A 15,894-nucleotide genomic window follows, 5' to 3' on the forward strand; every position below is an offset into this window, starting at 1 on the left:
CACAGCCTCTCAACTGCTGGAATCATAGTCATGAGCCACCATACCTCAGTTCCTCTCTATCTTCAAGTGCTTTTATGCATCAGATATCCATTCTTCACCTGGTTTGAAGTTATAAATGTAGATGATGTCCTCAGTGATAGTTCCAGGCAATGGGACTGGGGAACATGAGATCCAGGACCAAGCTGCATCTACCTGGCCAGCTTTCCTTACTAACTACCACTAGAGGCATATGATGGGTACTCAGGACAAACAGCCAGGCTTCCAGGAATCTTTTCTCTGTCCATTGTTGTTTCTCTAGGAAGGCTTGGCCATGGGGCCCTAGGAGCCTAGTTCTTCCTGCAAATGCACCAAGGTAATATTCTGAGGACAGAATCAAACTGTCAGCTCTAAACTCATCTTAGTGTCTGGAATGGGGAGGCCACATAGTCTGTGTCTGTAGTGGAGGTCTTGGTTGGGCTTTGACACAAAATCATAAGATTCTCTTATAGACTGGGGAAATAATAGATATTTTGGGTTATTTCACATTACAAAAAGCCTGAATGTCTGCTGTTTAAGTTGGCAGTATTTTACCTAGTTTTCTGTGTTTCTCCTGGGATAGCAAGTCTTTAATCTTTTGTTTGTATATATTTATTTATTTATTTTACTTATTTTTAAACCATTCAGTACTGAGTAAAGGTGGGTGTTTATTAACCATTGAAGCATTCTGCTGCTTCACAAAATTCTGCATGTAGACAGAGGCACATTATAGTTTATAAAACTATGAGCCATAAATCTCATTTGGTAAATACAGTTGCAGGTTCATAGGGAGAACTTGAGCAGGAGAGGAAGAGGGTTAGGCAAAGGCTAGAACTTTCCAAGTCTTTGGGTTATCACACACTGAGGACTGTATCTCCTTTCCCTTGGGCACATGGCTCAGCCTTTCTGCAAAGTACAAATAGCCACTTTGCAGAGGGAAGAGCCAGGCTGTGGGTAAAATGATTCTCTGCAAAAATGGGTCTGCCCACCTACAGCGGCTCCCCTGGGCCATGTCCCACAAGGCTGTGTGTGCTAGGCCTGGCCCTGCCCCACACTTAGGCCGACCTTTTCCATCTCAGAGTTTCACTCTGGGTGTCCTGGGAAAGGAAATCACAGGACTCACTGAGACAGTCTAGCAACCTCCTTAGACAAGCTCTATTTCCAGAGTAATGGGACCCACTTCCTTGTCTCTCCAAAGCTCCTTGTCTCATCTGTAGAAATGCAGTGGCATTTCTTGTCACATGAAGAGCTTGTTGTAAGCATTGGATCAGGTGATCATAGTTGGACTGTATAAATGTAAGAGGCAAAGCTTAGATGATTGAAATCCTAGAGATTGGTTTATTTGTAAAGAAAGAAGTAATTACACAGTGGTTTGGCATTGACCAACTTTCCTTAACATACCGTCAACAACATCATCAAATAAGAAATTCAGAACACAAGCATGCAAATTGTGTTTACCCAGGGCCTCAAAGGAGGTCTGGTTCTGTAGGTGGGATTCCCCTGGAAGCTCTCTCTTCCTCATAGTGGCATTCTGCCTTTACTATATCACTTGGCCTATGTTGAGATCAGTTCATAGAAAACAATTTAAAGCCTTAGTGGTATTTTATGTAATCAAATGCTTCTGGCAGAGGTGAACATCTCCTGCCATCCAGCCATTCTCAGTCTAATTTGTGTGGTTGACCATCAGTCCTACTAGAGAAACTGAGCAGTTGTTGGGCACTGGTGATAATGCTTTTGTTTTCCAGTTTTCTTTTCATCTCTTAGGCTGCCATTATAGATAAGGCGTATTCAGCAACATTAAAACTGACTTCAGAGGAAACTCTGTGAGTTAATAAACCCTTACCAAGAGATGCTTAAATGAGTCAAATTCTTGGCAGATGAAGATAAGAAGTATGCTGCAGGAGCCCTGTAACAGAGTGGAAAGAGCCCTGCAGGCCCTGAGTTCAACTTTCTTTTCCCCTAGGACAAGATTCCTTTTAACCAGGTTCTTGTTTAAAATAGGAATCAGGTTAACAGAGGAAAGGTATGAGTCATTTCACAGTCCATCCCCTGTGTGCAAAATGCTCTTAATCCTGGCCTCCTTGGAGATGCCTCTTGAAAACAAATAATAGGTGAAGTTTGGATCTACTAATGTGCACGTAGTTTAGCCTCCTGATCACCACTTTAAAAGAGCTTCTGGCTGTGTTAAGGTGACTCTTTAAGACTCACATTCATCCCTTGTATGAGTAGGTTCCTCACTTCACAGACATTTTTAATGAGGAACAAGTGAGGAAATGTGTACACAGTCACAGCCACATTGATTCCTGTGTCCATCACAGGATAGGTGCAAATCAGATGGAAGTAACTACCTGTATTTCATGACTGAAATAGAAATTCTTTAAAGAATTAAGGAACTCATCTACACAAGGCAATCTTTGCCTCACTTTTCATCCTCTTTGTTTTACAGTGATTAACTTTCCTAAATTGTCATTCACTTAGAGTCACTTTTAACTGAGGTCAGCCCCATGGGCCTGGGGACTTCTTTTCATAAACTCCTTGGGAGTGACTGGGGTGTAGCCTGATGGGAATGTTTCGATGGCAGTGATGATTGAAGAAAGGTTCCCTTGGCCTAGGCAAATCCCAATTGGGATCTGGGCACATGTGGTTCTGTTTAACACCATGCTCAACAGCTCATGGTACGAATTTGTGACCATCAGGCATTTACTGGTGATATGTGAGGTCACCACAGTAGGGGTATTTGTCAGCCAAATTAAACTTCCTCTTAATGACCTAAAATAATTGATTCGGAAGGCATTTAAATGGGCCAGGGCATTGTGTAAGCAAGCTGAAATCTGGCATTTTCTACACAAATTACTGTGTGTTGTTTGGTTTGTGTTTTGCTTTTGTTGAGAATAACATGATGGACTATGGATTTTGGAGCAGTAGTTGAGCCATATTTGAATCCCAGCTCAAACATTTGTCTCTGTAACTGGGTCAAGTCACTGTAGTGGCATTGTGTACCTTCAGATCCCCATCAGCTAAATGCAGGCACCTACCCAAAGGATGACCATTAAGTGTCATGCACATGAGCAAGCTCTCACTCAGTAGCAAATATTATTATCAAGTATTTTTAATAGTTTGTACAAAGTGCCCCAGCTGTGATGAATAACTACATCTCACCTACCTTGCTGACCACTTTCTCCATAAACTGTCTGCACTAAATAAATAAATAAATAGATAGATAGATAGATAGATAGATAGATAAATAGATAGATAAATACAAGTAAATAAAACTGGAGTCAGTAAACCTCTTTTTCCCTATTGTTTGATTCTCAGTTGAACTCAAGATTAAAGTTTAACAGAAAGATTTAGGCTATGGAAGGATACTCCCTTTGGTTATATGATAACTAACCATACACCTTGGCAATAAAAGCTTGGGAGCATCATTTTGTGTTTGTGTAGAAACTGGGCATTAGCTTAAGGCCTTAAATGTGGCCAGTGGTATCATTAAGTCTTGTTGGAAACCACCAACACCCCACAGAGTATGTCCTGCTAAAATGCTTTGCTCCATAAACCAGCACCTAAAAGAAGCTAAGAGGTCTAGGCAGGGGCTCCTGAATACTTCTCCAGCCATGCCAAACCCCAGTATCTAGTGGCCAGTGCTGGGAAGGTTCCTCTTCAGTGTGTGCTGATGATTTGTGTTAAATTATGAAGCATGATAAGTATATATTTGCACTACCCATCTCTAGCTTTAGAAGACGAGGAGAAGAAGGAGAGAGAGAGAGAGAGAGAGAGAGAGAGAGAGAGAGAGAGAGAGAGAGAAATGCTGTGATTTTTGGAAGTCATCCCAATTTTTTAAAAATAAGAGAATTTGGACATTTTGGCATATGGGGTTTTTTAAATGAAATTTCATGGAACTGAAAACAGTCAATTTTAGGTTTCCAAAAATTGTTTTGATTTTCGTTGGTATAAATTTACTGCACATGGTCTTGGGGGAAGTTCTAAGAGATACATTTAGGACTTAAGGGGTTGTGTTTTTTATCCTTCCTTCCTTCCTTCCTTTCTTTCTTTCTTTTGATTTATTGTTGAGTTTAAAAAGGTGGGTTGTTGTGGGTTTTGTTTTGATTTTTGGTTTTTTGCCCCCCTCCTCCCCAACTCAAAAATATAAACTGGAGGAAGACAGAATTCCACTTTTAAGGACGGTTTCTGGAAATGACAATCATTACCCATTGCTGAGCAGTGACCATGGGATATCTTTCAGCACAACTGGACCCTGCCTACCCACTCCTCTTCCCCCACCTCCATTCCAAGGTCTGGACTGTTCCATTAGCAGCAACTGCTTGCGATCAGCATGTGAGTCACCTGTGTAGGGTCAGGCTTATTGTACATCAAGGACCAACAGTGTCGGAAGAGAGGGAAGATGCCCAGGAGGGGGCTTCAGGCCACCTGCTGTGAGAGGATCAAAGGGTTGAAAGGTCAGAGGGCACAACTCCGTTAACCATATCTGTCTGTGCAATAGCTGTTTCAGATTGTAAATCTTGGCAATTTCATTAAGTCCTCCTGGCTGCTACTGGGGCATTGAAATAATAAAATTTTATATCTGCTGCCTTTCCTGCCTCTGGCAGCCAGGCTGATAGGTTCTGTACAAGGTAGATGTCTTATGAAAACCTTCACTGGAATGATCAGAGCAGCACTAATGGATCCTCATGTTGGGAAGTTAGGTTCCCACAATCTCATCCTTTGGAAGTGGTTGTTTTAAAGGGAATACAGTCCCCACAAAAGCTATGCAGCATCCTTTTGGGTGTACAGAGCACCTCTTCTCTAGAAAGCAGATCCCCAGTCCTCTCTTGCCGCATGCTTCCTCAAGCACACAGGAGGTGAAGTGGGCTCAGTTGGCCCAGCTACTTACTACTCAGCCTTGTCATGGTGCTAGATCCTCTCTGGGCAGCCCTTGACATCTAGCAAGGTCCTTTTTCCACCCAGCAGAGCCTTGTTGTATTTTTTGAGTCATGTCTCCTAAATATGATTTCCAGCTATTTTTCCTACATCTTCAAAGTGCTGTGGACCTTTAGGACTCAGAGGCTCCTTCACAAGACAAGTTGCAGCACTGGCCATCCCTTACCTGCCCATATATTTAAGACCACCTATAGTCTGTTTGCAAAGTTAAGAGATTTTCGAGATGAAGGTGCCGTTTCTGAAATTTCAAGTGCTCCTTTTCATGGGAGATCAGTTCCCTCTGATTAAGTCCGTAATTCTCACTAAGCCATGTTTATGGAGGCAATAAACAATGTTTCAGCGTGCTTGTTAAATTGGGTCTCCAACCTCTCCACTCTTTAAAAATTGACATTTCAAATAAAAGGCAGGTGGAGATGGGAGTTGGGGTTTGCTGTACTTAGTGATGAATGAATGATGGCCAGTGGCAGTTGTATAGGAGGAATAAGGTCTTGTTTTATGGTAGGGAGGCCCTGAACCATTTTGGGATTAGGGAGTCCATATCTTCTTACACTCTGGATGAAGCTTCTGAATTCAAGCCTCATTGTTTCAAATTGATGGGTACTGTTTTGAAGCAACACATACATTACAAACTCACTGTTTAACTTTCCTAACAAATCTGTGTACTGGTATTGATAACCCTATTTTCCAAGTGACTAAGTTTAGGCACAGAGAAGTTATGTAGCTTGTCCAAAGTCACACAGTGAAAGACAAGGATTTGAGCCAGGTTACTGCGCTGCATGAAATGTTTTAACATGCAAAAGCAAAAATGTTATACTGGTCTTACTTTAACTATGTAGCAACCTGTCTGTGGTAGCCACAGAGAAATGTGTGACCTAGTAGGTGCTCAGCACCAGCTGTGTCGTTTAATAATAAAGAGCCCCAGGCTCTGTGTGGTACAGTCCCAAGCTGTCACTCTTAAAAGTGAGACCCGGATGTCTATTCCACAAGGGTGCTGGGAGATTTTAAATTAGAGCACATTATAAATCTCTAAGGCAATTTGTAGGTGACAGGGCTGTGTGGAAAAGGTGAATTAATACCATGATTTTAAGGAGCTAGTAATTGAACATATGACATAGCCATGGAAAGCATCCCTGAGCCTATTGTTCCTTGTACTTATCTCTGGATTTGGAGACTACTCCTTGTCATGGGAGCTGGAGTCAGGAAGAGTTCCTAGAAAAGAAGGAGGTATGGAAGCCGCAAGGAGCCAGGCTGTCTCATCAAGTACTCTCTTCTGCCAACCCCAGCAACAGAAAAAGAGAGTAAAGAATGTCAATTCCTTGATTCTTTTACACATGGAAACACCAAGTCTCCAGCAGTGGTGGAATCAGAGGTGTGAAGGACTCACTCTCCACTCCAGCTGGATAGAGGTTGTATTGGGATGGAGTTGTAGATTGTGGCTTCAGAAGAAAAGGCAGCTTAGAGAGGAAGGCCTACCAACATTGAGCTGGTTCTGCCTGCTGGCTGACTCTAAAGGAAACCTGCACTTGGCAGTGACACCCCCTCCCACCATCTTACCCACACTCCTGGAGTTAAGGACTATGATTCCCAGCCCACAGAAGGGAACCAGTGCTGTGTGCCTTGCCTAGAGCTACCTGGCTAGCATATGAAAAGCCAGGACACCAACCTTGGGACTTTCTGACCACCCAGGCAGACAGGCTTCAGGTACATGTGGATGTTCCACTGAGGCAATACCTCTTCCATGTCAGGGTTTCCCTAGGACCCATCACAAGGAGGCCAGAGTTCAGAGATCATGGTCTAATTGCCCTTGTGTCCTTATAGCCGAAAGGCTCTTGTGAATGGCTAACCAGTGTGAAGAAGAGGCACCACTGGAGATGAGACCCTGCACTGGCCTGGATCTCTAGCCGTGTTAATGAGCATCAGTGCTTACTACCTTATGGGGTGGATTTGGCTTGACCTGGGAGTTTTTGCCCCACTTCTTTCCCCTGCCAAGCTTCTGTTTCTATTTAAAGCATGCTGGGAAATTCCAATGGGCTCTTAAGTCTCTCTGAGCAGCGGGCTTAGATTTTAATTTCGTGGGGCAGGAAGGAGCCCATCAGTGACTCCTGACTCCCAAGCAAAGCCACCACGTTCATCAACTACTTGGCAGCTTAGTGACCTCTGGGGCAGAGGAAGGGAAGGAAAGTGTCACTTTTCCTCTGTTTATACCCAAGATTGCAGGAAGAATAAAGAGCTTAGGATCCCATTTGCCTCTCCTCTTCCCATCCATACTTGCCTCTTTCATTTCTTTGCTTTCCTGTTAGGAGGCCACCGGCTCTCCAAGCTGTTCTTTGTTATGTGCTCATATGTATGCGCATGCATTTGGCTACATTTTATATGTGCTGGGTCGTACAAAGAATACTACAACCCACGTGCATGTTCTTTCTCTGACACACACCAGTTCTAACAACACAGGCACACTACTTCATCTTTTTAACCTTGGTTTCCTCATCCATCAAATGGGTATAATATTCCAGAGAAAACTGTCTTGAGGTTTATTATATTTGTCAGAAGAAACTTTGTGTCAAAGTAAGTAGTGGGGATTGCAAGGGAATTGCAGTTCAACTGGGTTCAAAGCTGACCCCATGCTTCTGAGCCATGTATCTTCACTCTGTGACCCTCAATGTCCCTCTTTGTCTTATAAGAGGCGTCTGAGATTAAGCTGATATACACAAAGGGGCCACACAAGGACACAACTAGTGACTGTCATTGTGCTGCTGTGAGCTTCAGGCAGAGGTGATGGATGCAGAGTGCATAACAGCTTCTGGCACTGGCCAGCCCCTGCACATTTAACCCTAGGCACACAGCAGGAAGTCCAGAAGTAGTCACTTAGTGTAAAATTTGGATAGCAAACTTTGTTTTGTTATCAAATATTGATGTCACTTGATTTAATTTTAACTATATCCTCTACCATCAAAATTTTTAAAAAGAAAGAAATGCTACCTACTATTGAGAAATCTTACTTGACAGGACATCTTAGCTGAGTCCCAGGAGCCTGGTCAGTTACTCCTTTCCCAGATAGGTGAACTGAATGTGCCTAGGCTTTATTTAAACCAAAGCATAGTGCCCATGGTTATGAGGATAGTGCACACCTCACCACAGCCTGTTATCATTTCCGTGTTTGGTGCTAGCACAGAGGGCCTGTGCAGAGTAGATGGTGAAAAATGGCTTTTGCTCATGACTGACTACACAGGCACAAAATACATATTGGTTTGTTCTTTTTTTAAATGCTCTTACTGGGCGGTTGGTGGTGCACGCCTTTAATACCAGCAGCCAGGCGAAAATCTGAGTTCAAGTCCAGCCTGGTCTACAAAGTGAGTTCCAGGACAGGCTCCAAAGCTACACAGAGAAACCCTGTCTCGAAAAAACAAACAAACAAACAAAACCTAAATGCTCTTACAGTCACATGTAGCAAGTGGCTATGGACCTATATTAGATGAAAAACATGGAATTCGACTAGTTTTAAAAAGCCTGTCTTGGGCCCTTAAGATTCAGATCAGCCTCTCTTATTCCTGCTGCTCCTCTTCCATCCTGCTGTTTTGTCATGCCAGGCTATCTTGAGAACATGAAAGTGTCTCAGTGGGACCCCAGTCAACTTCTGCTTTACACCTCTCTAAAGGGAGGCAGGACAGCCTAAAGAAGCAGTTGTATTTTATAGGTATCTGTTTTTGCCTACATGTTTTCTGATGGTAATGTGTACAATCTATGAAATCTTTATTAATAAAATTGTTTCATTTTATAGCAAGAACAGTTTAATACCTAGTGCTAATTATATGCCAGGAACTATCCTACATATCATAATACATATTTACTTATTTGATTCCCAGAGCAAGCTGATAGGACCATGTCACCACTTTTTGCTAATGTATAAGATTTTAAGGGGAAAGTATACCTATCCTAAGTACACAGTGAGCTGAGTTCTGTGATGGGGATACACTGTGTTCCTACCACCCAGACGGAGGGATAGCATTACAACCCCAGAAGACCTTTCTATGCTAGCTCTACCCAGTCTCCTCTCGCCTGCTGGTAACCACTGTCCTGAATGGGGTTATCACTTCGTCATTGAGCAGCTAGTTCCACAGATATAGGGCTAAATGACTTGCCCACAGCATGGAGCCTGAGTTGGAGCTCAGATTCATGCAGTGTGGCCTCAGAGCATGAGCTAGCATCAAGAAAACAAGGGGCTGATGGGAGTCTTGGTTTTAATAGCACAAAATCATGACAGTAGAGACTTACTAGTCTCTCAGTTCCTTAGAAAAATAAGTTTAACTGTGTCTCCTCAGAACTCTCACCCTTTATTGGCATACCTGTCAAATCACAAGGAGAGAAACTATCTAAAGTAGCTCCTGTGCCAGCCCTTAGTACAGTCAGACCCTGTGCTGAACTCCTGACAAACATGCTGCATTAGCTGCACAACACAGACACTCAGCTCCACCCCCACTCTATAGATGAGAAAACTGCAGCTCAGGAGAACTTGCTGGAAGCCACAGTCCCAAGGCAAAGCTTGGATGAAGTGGACTGATTCTAGGGCCTGCCATCTTCATTCCTGAGTTAATGCCTGCTGTCCCTGTCCACTCTGAATTCATCCTGTGCTAATTAAATCATTGCAGTTTTACATGATTGTTATCACAGCCATCATCGTTGTTATTCCCACCGCACTTCCTGGAGCAGATTCCAGTTTTCTTAATGGGCTTGCATGGTCCACGTAGGTTAGCACTGACATCGGCTGCAAGACTGGACTCCTGGTAGAATGGAGCCAATTGTAGCTGGTCTGCTCTTTCCCCAGCTAAGGAATATGTGCCTGTGTCGAACTCTGAACTGGACATGCAGACCATTGAGGTATGGCTCTGCCCCAGAGGTGGTCCTGGTACAAGGATAACAGAAAAGATTCACCACAGTGACCCGCTTCCCCCCCCCCCCCCCCCCCGCCCCGAACACCTCCATCCTGGTGTAGGAATACTGTTCTCCATTGCAGTCTGTCGGAGACTGAGGTGAATGGAGCTGGGCCCTGCTCATCAACTTGAAATCAGTTGCCTCCCCAGTTGGCCAGCACTGTCTGTTCCTGGCATTTACATCCCTCCATTCTGTGTGGAGCCATCATTTCCTCTTCATTTTATGGCCTTGCTGTGAGTCCTGCCCTTTCAATAACTGCCCAGTTCCCTTCCAGGTCATTAGGTATTTAGGCATACCCTAAGATGGTACAAGATGCAAACATTTTTAAAAGCTCTCATGTTGACATGAAGGGCATGGGGACCCAAAAGTCTTCAGGGTGGCCCTGGGAAGAGCCCCCTTGTCCTTAACACTCATTCACAGTCATGCACCCACCCCTGCCTTTCCAGGTCTACTTTGAGTTTATTCTGTGTTCCGAATATCATTCTGATGGGCTTATCAACTACACTGAGGTATAGTTCATGCACAACAAACCATCCATTTAAAGTGTATGGTTCAATAAATTTTGAGTTTTGAAGCCACTACCATAATGGTTTGGCACATTCCTATCACCCCTAAAAGAGCAGTAGTTTTTACTTAACACTTACCTTGCATTTCCTGTGAGCCAGGCTCTACTTAAATACTTTTAAAATGTTAGCCCATCTAATACTCATAGCAACCTTAGTATAGTGTCTGTTGTCTGAACCCAGAAGAATGGAAACAGGCACAGGAAGATTGACTTACCCAGATTGGTGTAGCTGGTGTGGTTAGGTAGAATTCAGACTAGATGTAGGATCTGTGCTGCTCACCTCGAGTTCTGTTCATTCTCTCTCCCCACCCCACATCTTCTTTCATTTATTCATTCACTCATTTAAGAATCGTCAGCTGTGGGCCAAGTGTTGGGGTGGGAACTAAAGTAGGAAAGCCAGAGACAGGGCAAAGGATCGATAAGTAAGCTAGTACTGCATAAGTAGACCTAGATCAATGTGTTGTTCTGACTGTGGGAAGCCCAGGTCCTAGAAACCACACTATGTAACAGGCTCTCAGAGTGCCTGAGCAAAGAGTCCACCAAGTTCTGTAAATCATGCAGAAACTCTTTACCACACATTAGCATCTCTAAATACTACAGTGGGTGTCTTAGGGTTTCTATTACTGCAACTAAATACCATGACCAAAATGCAAGTTGAGGAGGGAAGGGTTTATTTGGCTTATACTTACAGTTCACCATCAAAGAAATTCAGGACAGGAACACAAACTGGGGAGGAACCTGGAGGTAGCAGCTGATGGAGAGACCATGGAGGGGTACTGCTTACTAGCCTGTTCCCCAAGACTGCTCAGTCTGCTTTCTTACAGAACCCAGGACTACCTGTCCAGAGGTGTACCCACCCACAATGGGCTGGGCTGGGCCCTCCCCCATCAATCACTAAATAAGAATATACAGGCTTGCGTGCAGCCTGATTGTATGGAGACATTTTCTTAATTGAAAGTCACTCATTCTTCTTCAGTGGCTCTAGCTTGTATCTAGTTGACTTAAAAATAGCCAGCACAGTGAGGATAGGGCTGGTATTTTCCCCTTCTTTTTTCTCACCTGGGAACCTGGAGGGTTTGTGATGCCCAATACAGTGCTTAAGGCTATCCACATGGTATGGATGAGCTAGAGGTGACTCTTAGGAAAGTAATGTCCTCTCAGTTGCTTCTGAGCATCTTATGTGCTTTAAGTTGTCCCTTTCCTGACCCAAAGACAGGTCAAACCAAGACTGACAAAGCACGCAGGAAAAACGTTTTAATATTTTAATGAGCACTATAGATGGGGTGCTGCCGTTTTTTGTGTTTCTGTGTAAGAAATGCCATTTGGAAAGCTGGTGTATATGTCAGTGTTGTTTGGTGCTTTTTTCCCCCCTTCTTCCCATTCTGAGGAGAAGCCTATGGAGTCTGGTGGGGGAGGGGTTTGCAGCTGGCAGGAGCCTTGGCATATGCTGTAACTAAAAAGAGAGGGAATGTGTTGGTGGGACAAGCTACCGGAGAGCTGTCTCGGTGTGCTGCAGTACTCGTAAGTGTTCTAATTGGGTAGGATTTTTGGAGGACTATTTTGACATCTGCTCGTGTCTTTGCTGATTTTTCTTCACTTAGAGTAGGAAACACAAGCTGTGGATAAAATGGCTTTAAAATAATTGGAAGAAAAGATATCTCTCCAAGATGAATTCACCAGGGACACTTCTTAAGGAGTAGAAACTAAAACCACTTCTAGGAATCTGTCCTGAAGCACAGAGCTTCCAGCCTTCAGACTTCATGACCATGTCATATATATTAATGTCGTAAATGCTTGAAGTAACGTTCAGCCAACTGGCCTTGGTTGAGTTTGCCTCCATGTAGCAGAACACTCTGGAACAATTAGTAACTGTCACTTAGCTTTTAATGAAGTGGAGCATTGCTTATGCTGTAATCAGTGAAAAAAATCAAGGGAGGCAGGGGCACTGTGGAGGATTTAGAATGGTGCTAGGGAGGAGAGAACACAAAAGGAAATAATTTAGAATGATGGCCCCCCAAAATAAGCTTCTTCTCTGAGCTTTGAGTCTTTCTGTTTCTGCATAGATAATGTTTATGTTACAAAAGGCAAGTGTGGTTTTGCATAAGAGGAAGCGGGGCCCTGAGAGAGTCAGCTGTGACTGCCTGCCTGCATGTGTGCTCAGTGTGAATCCTGAGCACATGGGTCTGGGAGTCTCTTCAGATAGGTGTTGGGGTCAGACTCTCCCACAGCCAGGTTTGCTGCCCTCCCTAGCAGTATGGCACTGGGAAATTTGCTTAGTCTCTGAGCCTCCATCCTTGCCTTGAAGATACTAGGCTCTCCTCAATATGATACTGAAGAGAAATGAATTAGTACTCAGGAGCTGTTCTTCTCCACCAGCACTCCCACCCCATAGCCCTGAGCCTTTGGGCAGAGAGCACCCTCCAGCCAAGCTGCCTGTGATTCTTTCCTTGGGAACTCTGAGCTTCAGGAAGCCCCTTGAGCCCACGCCAGCCCCTTTAGAAGAGGCCTTGCCGCCAGCAGGGCAGCATTGTCCCATGAGAGGAAACTGCCGAACCAGCTCCTGCCTGGAGCCCAGTGATGGGGACAATTTGGTTACTAAGGGGACCCTGGCCCGCTAAGTCAGGAAAGGAGGCCAGGGTTTTTCCTCTTCTTCAGTCTGCTGCCATTGTTGAAAAAGTAAACACTCCACACAGCTTAACCGGCAAGTCCTCCAGCCAGGAATGGAAGGAAATCACAGGCCTGCTCCACCCAGCCTCCGAGAGCCCACAAGGGCTAGTCTGTGCTGCTGGGGCAACTCTGGGAACACAGAAACAAGGCCCAATTCTGATCTACACTCAACACCCGCTCAAAGGACCTTTCAGCCCCAGGACTGCTCTCCAGTGGCCATTGCCTCCTGCCCCTTCTGTTTGGAGCTATTGGGAGGGTTGGATGAGGCAAGGCAAGAAATGCTGGGCTGCAGTGGTCCTCAGCTGAATACCCGCAGCCTGGCATCCCTCATCACCACTCTAATTCTGCCTCTGATGACAATCGTCAGACTTTGAAGTGAGAGCCAAGCTGTTACCACCAAGAGGCCATTGCCACTGCAGCTTTCCTGACAGCACATATTAAAAAGTAATGATTTGAGGGCAGCCTGGTCTACAGAGTCAGTTCTAGGACAACCAGGACTACACAGAGAAACCCTGCCTCAAAAAACCAGAAGATTAAAAAATTTAAAAAGTAATAGTAATAACCACCATGTATTAAGAACTACTGAGTGCCTAGCCCTGGTCACATATGACCTCTGATCTTCATAACATCCTAGAGCACTGATTCTCAACCTGTGGACCATAACTCCTTTGACAAACTTCAATCTCTAACAGTATTTACATTATGCTTCATAAGAGTAACAAAATTACAGTTTTGAAGTAGCAATGAAAATAATTTTATGGTTGGGGGGTCACCACAACATGAGGAACAGTATTAAAGGGTCACAATGTTGGGAAGATTGAGAACCACTGGACTAGAGGAACTGATAGGAAGTGAGAGGTACATCTATTCCAGTTTCACAGATGAAGCCATACAGTTAAATGTGCCACCTTGAGCAACTCCATCGCTTCATGGAGGCTTTATTTCTTGTCTCTGAAATGGGTGGTAACATCACACATTCTAGCTCCTGGTGGAAAAGAAAATACCAGTGGGGCAGACTATTGTGAGCTCTGAAATGTATGTGGCCTTAGTGGAGAAATGATTGTGGTTGACCTTCGTGTAACCTTGTTGTGGTACACCCAAGGATTTAGCCTGTGGGGTGCAGCAAGGCTGCTAAGTCCTGAAGTCCACTCTGAGTCTCAGTGTGCTCCTCTGCAAATAGGGCTTGTGCTTGTTAAGATGCAGTTCTACACAGTGCTCAGCAGCTGTGTTATTAGCAGCACCTTCTCAGTTGCACCCAGCCTGCAAATAAAGCTGTAGTTAATGGGATGGTGGGTTTCAGTAGAGAGGAAATGCATTAGTCAGGAGTCTTGTTGGACCTCCTTGGTACTCCACCAATGGAAAGTACTTAGTAGATGCTTATAAAATGAGACATAGGTTTAGGGACTGTCCCCTACCCCTCGAAAAGTCAGTAGCAGAAGTTAGAGACTCTGACCATTACATGGAAAGATTCTAGGAATCTGTTTCCTGGCATGTTTTTATTAACTGTGAGAGACTCTGACCAACAGATTATCCTCCTGCTAGAAAGATCCTTGAAATGTTTATTTAGGCACCATGATCTGTCCTAGAAGCTAGAGTCAGAGTGTCAGGCAATATCTTCGATATCAGATAGATAGATAGATAGATAGATAGATAGATAGATATGGTTGGATGGATGGATGGATGGATGTAGATATATAGATACAGATAAAGGAAAATGACAGCAGATTTCTTAGCTATTTGACCCAGGACATGTTACCTAGCCTCTGTGAATGGCTTTCACTCTTGAGATTTGGAGGGTGATCATGCAAGTTGGAGAATTTTTGCAGTTAAATGAGCAACAGAAGTGAGCCATGTATTTCTGGGGCTGTAGAGTAAGCCTTTATCCAGGGGTACTGTTCTTCTTTCTAAAGAACGCCGAGGGGAAGTAACCTGTGTCCTGGTGACAGTTCCAGTGACTCTGTATTTTCTTTACTTGCAGAAGGTCAGAAACATGGCCCTAGATGATGTTGTGATCTTGAACGTGGACACCAACACCCTGGAAACCCCTTTTGATGACCTCCAGAGCCTCCCAAATGATGTGGTGGGTAATGTGTGTGATTTCTGGCTCCTGAGTGCTTGTGCTGTGAGGTGGGGAGACAGTATGGTACAGGGCCTAATATGTCACAGGGTAACAGGTTCAATGTTGTCACAGGTAACTGTTCAATGATGTTATCAAAAAAATGTCCTCACGCCGGGTGGTGGTGGCGCACGCCTTTAATCCCAGCACTCGGGAGGCAGAGCCAGGCGGATCTCTGTGAGTTCGAGGCCAGCCTGGACTACCAAGTGAGTTCCAGGAAAGGCACAAAGCTACACAGAGAAACCCTGTCTCGAAAAACCAAAAAAAAAAAAAAAAAAAAAAAAAAAAAATGTCCTCACTACGTAGGTTTCCTGAAGATGGCAAATTGCAAAGTGCCTTTTTATGAAGTGGCTATTAAGGAAGGAAAGTAACTTGAGTAAATTATTTTCTCTCTCTGGCCTCAGTTTCCTACCTTGAAAAAGAATTGCCAGGAAGGTGCTTAGGATTATTATGGCAGATGTGAAAACAGTCATCTGATACCTGACAACATGCTTACATGTTGCCAATGTTCCACAAATGATACACACATTAAAATAATGAGTTGTAGGTCCTTAGGGGGACCACTCATATCCTCCAGGTCCTGATGTGCTCAGCACAGGCAAGTGGGGCATTCCTCTGTATGCTGGCCACATGGCAGTTTCCAGCTTTGGACCCTCATCTCATTCAG

General features: G+C 44.2%; 1 protein-coding gene across 11 annotated transcripts in view; it reads left to right on the top strand.

The window, feature by feature from the left end:
* Positions 1-15,894, top strand: part of Dennd1a (DENN domain containing 1A) — a 503,183-nt gene that overhangs the window by 317,272 nt on the left and 170,017 nt on the right. For all 11 annotated transcript variants that reach the window (XM_052724298.1, XM_052724294.1, XM_052724299.1 and 8 more), the window contains one exon: positions 15,090-15,191. In XM_052724298.1, coding sequence (XP_052580258.1) covers positions 15,090-15,191 — 102 coding nt within the window. The remainder of the gene's footprint in view (positions 1-15,089; positions 15,192-15,894) is intronic.

This window comes from Peromyscus californicus, unplaced genomic scaffold, assembly GCF_007827085.1.
Source record: "Peromyscus californicus insignis strain IS unplaced genomic scaffold, ASM782708v3 Scaffold_7__1_contigs__length_154581171, whole genome shotgun sequence".
In the NCBI taxonomy this organism is placed as follows: Eukaryota; Metazoa; Chordata; class Mammalia; order Rodentia; family Cricetidae; genus Peromyscus; species Peromyscus californicus.